This window comes from Hypanus sabinus, chromosome X1 (genome assembly GCF_030144855.1).
Source record: "Hypanus sabinus isolate sHypSab1 chromosome X1, sHypSab1.hap1, whole genome shotgun sequence".
NCBI classification, from domain to species: domain Eukaryota; kingdom Metazoa; phylum Chordata; class Chondrichthyes; order Myliobatiformes; family Dasyatidae; genus Hypanus; species Hypanus sabinus.
Genome location: NC_082738.1, coordinates 40753642 through 40759641, shown reverse-complemented (window position 1 = coordinate 40759641; position 6000 = coordinate 40753642). Strand labels below are relative to the sequence as shown.

Here is a 6000-nt window from a genome sequence, read left to right as displayed (position 1 = left end):
AATGTATTTTAACAACTCTAACACCTCCTCTCCCTTAATTTCAACATGCTCCAGAACATCAACCTTACTCATATTGTCCTCACCATCATCAAATTCCCTCTCATTGGTGAATACTGAAGAGAAGTATTCATTGAGGACCTCGCTCATTTCCACAACCTCCAGGCACATCTTCCCACCTTTATCTCTAATCGATCCTATCTTCACTCCTGTCATCCTTTTGTTCTTCACATAATTGAAGAATGCCTTGGGGTTTTCCTTTACCTTACTCACCAAGGCTTTCTCATGCCCCCTTCTTGCTCTTCTCAGCCCCTTCTTAAGCTCCTTTCTTTCTACCCTATATTCCTCAATAGAGCCATCTGGTCCTTGCTTCCCAAATCTCATGTATGCTGCCTTTTTCCACCTGACTAGATTTTCCACCTCACTTGTCACCTATGGTTCCTTCACCCTACCATTCCTTATCTTCCTTACCGGGACAAATTTATCCCTAACATCCTGCAAGAGATCCTTAAACATCAACTACATGTCCATAGTACATTTCCCTGCAAAAACATCATCCCAATTCACACCCACAAGTTCTAGTCTGATAGCCTCATAATTTGCCCTTCCCCAATTAAAAATGTTCCTGTCCTCTCTGATTCTATCCTTTTCCATGATAATGCTAAAGGCCAGGGAGCGGTGATCACAGTTCTCACCCACTGAGAGATCTGTGACCTGACCTGGTTTGTTACCTAATACTAGATCTAGTATGGCATTCCCCCTAATCCGCCTGTCAACATATTGTGACAGGAATCTGTCCTGGATACACTTAACAAACTCTGCCCCATCCAAACCCTTGGAACTGATCAGGTGCCAATCAATATTAGGGAAGTTAAAGTCACCCATGATAACAACCCTGTTATTTTTGCACCTTTCCAAAATCTGCCTCCCAATCTGAATAAAGAATGAATAAAGACATGTTACACCTAAAACTCTGGATTCTATGTAGTTCTTTCAATCACAACAGGCTGTATTGTGGTCAACCACAACAAGTGTTGGGAGTATTAAAGTCAATTATTGCCAATGCCAGGAGTATTGATGTCAATTATTGCCAGTGCTGAAATCTTCAATGAGAATAATTGCCAGTGCCAGTCCTATTGATGCCAATCATTGACAGTGCTAGCACCTTCAATGAAAATTATTGCTAGTGCTGGTTGTATTGACATCAACGATTGCCAGCGCTAAAAGAATTGATGTCTACTATGGCCACTGCTCTAAGAATTGATTCTACCCCTACCAATGTTTGGTAACATTGCAGAGAATCTTTTCCAAGGCCGGCAGCAGCAGTACCTCGCTGCCAGTACCGGTGGCAGCACTTGTCCCTGGCACTCGTGCAGGGCTTCTCTTGGCCCGCCCCTGGGCGGCCCCCTTCTTGTTCCGGAAGCCGGTGCCCGGTTACAGGTGCTAAGAAATGGCGACCGGTGATTGCGATGTGGCGATGGTTTCCGAGTCCGATGTGATGTCGGAGGCGGAGGCAGAGAGGTAACATAGACGGGAAGGTCGGGAGAAAGGGGAAGTCCGGCGGGTGGCGGCAGGAGATGGGAGTATGGAAAGCTAGGCCGCCGGCAGCAAGCCTCGGCCTCGAGTAGAAACGCGGTCCGAGAGTCGCGGCCTAACGACGATACCGTGTCTCGGAAAGGCTGCAGGCCCTGGGACGAGCAGTTCGAAGCTCACCCGAGAAACCGACCGCTTCCAATAGATCTGGAAACAACAGTTGTCGGGAGGAAAGTCTGAGGCTGGACCCAAGACTTGGGCCCCGGTCGTTAAGTGAAACTGAAGGTTGGGATTTGACCGAAAACAATATTCACCAACCACGAATATTCATTTAAACGGAAACATGAATTAGAATTTTCGACAGGAAGTCCTTATATTGTTCGAGCACTTTTATTTTAAAACATAGTAATTCAAAATTAGAATCAGGTTTATTATCACCGGCATGTGACGTGAAATTTGTTTCTCAGCAGTTCAATGCAATACATATCTAGCAGAGAAAAATTATAATAAAATATATTAATAAACAAGTACATCAATTACGTATATTAGATTTTAAAAACGTGCAAGAACAGAAATAGTGAGGTAGTGTCCAATTGTATCTGCCCTTTATGTTCATATTGGACGGTAGATTCTAATAGTAATTTGTGTATGTAAGGACTACTCCGATAATTCAGTCAGAGTTTATAATTTCTAAAACATTCATTACTCAGACTTGGGGATCAAAAACAACGTGGTTCTTTCTGGTGCTGACACTACCCACGTGGAATTTTGCCTCAGGAAGGAAACAGGAATGGTGCTTCCATGAAAGTCTAGAACATTCCGCTTACACTTCAGGTGTTAATATACCAGTTGTATTTTTCATACATCAGCATTGTACACCGCCTGAGAAGACTGTTCTAATTCCCTGATAGTTCTGTATTGATTAATTTGATTAGTGCATGTGATCAAAATGTTCTGGGCTATGCTGCAGCCAAAGATTACTCATTAATATTATGGATTTTTGTTTTCTGGTGTTTAAAGTAGCTACTTTCCCTTTAGATACAATGTTCTCAAATAAAGAATACCACTATTATATGCATTTATAAATGTATATACATTTCTACAATTTATTCCAGTCAAATATCTTCTTAAAATTAGAATTGGTCAGATATTAGAATACTAAAACCTTTTATGAAATATATTGAAGTATTGAAGATGATAAAAATGTTGTTGTGATTTGCCATTGGCGCTCTCACCTTTGAATCTGCTTGTTATGGGTTCAGATTCCATTCCAGTGACTTGAACATAGAATTGTACATGAGGAGTGTTGTAGTGTTGGTATCTGCTCCCTCAGTTGTTTGTCAGTGATCTTACAGCATTTTGAAGAAAGGCAAAGGAGTTTGTGCTAACCCAGCCGATGTTTACCCATCAGTTAACATAAAAATAAGTTATCTTCACCTTCTTGTGGTGCCACATTTCCTAAATCAGAATTTCTTTATTGACTTAGATGATTTGATGGTGTGAAGGACATCCTCAACCCAAGGCATTTCACGAAATAATTTAATGGAGGAGCTGGGGAAAATGCGGCAAGATAGACTACCTAAACAGCATTAAGAACAGGTTATATGACAGTAAAATACTGGAAAATTTGAACATTTTTCCAAGTGTTTCCTTTTCCTCTACCACCCACCCCCAATGGCAAAAAGGATGTTCATACTGGGTAAAACTTGGAAAAAATTGAGACTGAAAATTTTAGAGGCATTAGGATTCTGGGAAATTTGCAACTAATATAAACTGGACAGGATCAGGACAGATATCCTTATGGTGGGAAGGGTGTGTGTTTGCTAATGCGGTCCAAGAAGAGGGACTGTGCTTAAAACTAAAATGGCAGGAGAAAAAGGAAACAAGGAGAGAACTGAAAGGCAAAGGGAAATATGGCAAGAGAGCTAATAGTATAATAAAGAGTCTATAGGTATTGTGCCTTGTTGTGCAGAGCATTTACACATTCAAATCAAATTAAAATCAAATAAAGTTTAATTATCATTCAACCATACAGCCAAACAAGTGTTTCTCTGGGACCCAGGTGTGAAACATTCACAGCACATTCAAAATAGCAAGCAAAAAAACCATATATAGTCCAAGACCCTGTGCACCATGTCCCACAAATTTGTTGCTGTTGCTCACTCCTATTGTTTTCATGATTTGTTTTTTTTCCCTTGGGGGGTTGTGCTCTTTTGGGTTCCTTGCTTTGTGACTGCCTGTAAGCAAACAAATCTCAAGGTTGTATCATTTGTACATATTTTGAGGGTAAATGCACTTTGAATCTTTAAAATTGATGATACAGTTCCAGACAATCCAGCCTGTTCCACTGATCAAACACTGGAGAGAAGCACTGACGGGAGAGGCCAGCCCCCAATCAAGCACTGACGCTGCACTACACTGCCTCTGTTGTCTCCTCTCTTGGGCAGCAGCAGCAGGCAAGTCTACAGCTCGAGGTTTGGTCCTTGCCACAACCAAGGCTATGCAGCTGCCACGCTGCCTGTCTTACCACCAAACAAGGGAAACATCCTGTGGCATCTTGTATTATTAATATCCAGGAGGGTCTTGTGATCACAAGAGAAATGTCCAAGACTATTTATTTGATTTGGTTGTCTATGGGTCCCCAAGCTACAGTGGTGATGTGAGAGAGGGAATGCACAAGAAATTGGAAATATATAGAACAAGAATTCAACTATACTTAGGAGTAACTTCAACTTACAACTGAACAAAGTAAATTAGCAGTAATATTGTGGAGGAAGAATTCCTGGTAATTTATTTATTTTGGACCAATACTTTGAACTAATTAGAGAACAGGCTGTTTCTAGACTGAGTATAGTCCGATGAGAAAAGAGGAATTATCAGTTTTGTGGATGATTCTTGGTGAAGAAGATGGATTGTGAGAACTGGCAAGGAACATAAAAATTGACTTTAAAATCTGTTAAAACTATGTGGAGAAAAAAATGTTAGTGAAGTCAAATGCAGTCAGTAATGGGGAAGTGGGAGCTATGATTGTGGATAAGAAAGTTGCTGAGCACTTAAACACATTTTGGCTCCATCACAAAGAACGACTTGCTCAGGCAGGCAACCTGGACAGAATGAACAAGTTGGGCCGAAGGGCCTGTTTCTGTGCTGTATAACTCCAGGAAGACAGGCAACTTTTCAGAAATGTTAGGGAAACAAAAATCTAGCAAATGGGAGGAACTTGAGGAAATCTTTACTAAGGAAGTAGTGTTGGGGGAAATAAGGTAAAGTTTGACAAATCCTCAGAATCTGATATTCTGCATCCCACAATATCCTGGAAACTGACTGCTCTGGTGATCATCCTTCAAAATTGTTTGAACTCAAAGCAGGGCGAAGGGTTGTAAATATAACATTATTTTAAAAAAAGGGAATACAAATATGGACCTATTACCCTAGCATTATGCTAGCATTTATAATAAAAGATGCTATTATGCTGGCATTTAATATAAACAGGACACTTGTAAAGCATATCAGGCTTGAATAAAGTCAAAGTAACGCACACAAAATACTGGAGGAACTCTGCAGGTCAGATACTATGTATGGAGGGAAATTTATTCTGGATTTCCAGCATCTGCATCTTATGTTTTTGCATGAATGCAGTATTGGTTTAGCAACGGAAGTCTGCTCGTTTTCTTTTGAGGATGTACCTAGTAGAATAGATAAGGGAATTAAATACTTTATGGGGGTGGTGTAATAAACTAACATTGATTGAACATTTCTTGAATGAAAGGAAACATGAGTTTCTGAATGCAGAAAGGAAGTGCCATAATAGTGATTAGAGCCCTGCTGTTTACAATATTTATCGATGATTTGGATGAGGGAAGTAAATGTAACTCCTGCAGATTTGCAAATGACACAAAGCTGGGGAATATGAAAAGAGGATGGAAAGGGGTTCCAAAGTGATTTGGACAAGTTGAATGAGTGGACAAATGCATCACAGATGCAGTTCAATGTGCATAAATGTAAGGTTATCCATTTTGGTTCTAAATCAAAGGTAGATGCGGGAAGAATGTACAATGAAGCCCAAGTGTCCTTGCCTGCTGCCCAGTGAAATGAGCATTCGGGTGTACCAAGTAATTAAGAAAGCATATGGTATGTTGACCTTCATTGCAGGAAGATCTAAGGACTGGAGCAAGGATGTCTTGATGAGACCCTGGGGCTTTGTATGCATTTTGGTCTCCTTGAGCAAAGAAATTCCTGCCATTATAAAAATTGCAACTAATTTTTACTGGGCTGATTACCAGGATGACACATTTAATGTTTGAGGAGAGATTGATTTGATATTGGCCTACAGTAACTGGAATACTGGAGAATGAGAGATCATCTCACAGAAACCTAGACATTTCTAACAGGACTACATTAACTAGGCACAAGTGATTCTGCAGATGTTGGAAATCCTGAGCAGCACACAAATGCTGGAGAAACTCAGCA

At 40.5% G+C, this 6000-nt stretch overlaps 1 protein-coding gene across 1 annotated transcript in view; it reads left to right on the top strand.

The window, feature by feature from the left end:
- Positions 1–1361: 1361 nt before the first annotated feature.
- Positions 1362–6000, top strand: part of dnajc7 (DnaJ (Hsp40) homolog, subfamily C, member 7) — a 49182-nt gene continuing 44543 nt past the window's right edge. Inside the window, exon 1 of the mRNA XM_059956441.1 lies at positions 1362–1518. Within this exon, the coding sequence (XP_059812424.1) occupies positions 1448–1518 (71 nt within the window). The 5' untranslated portion in view covers positions 1362–1447. The remainder of the gene's footprint in view (positions 1519–6000) is intronic.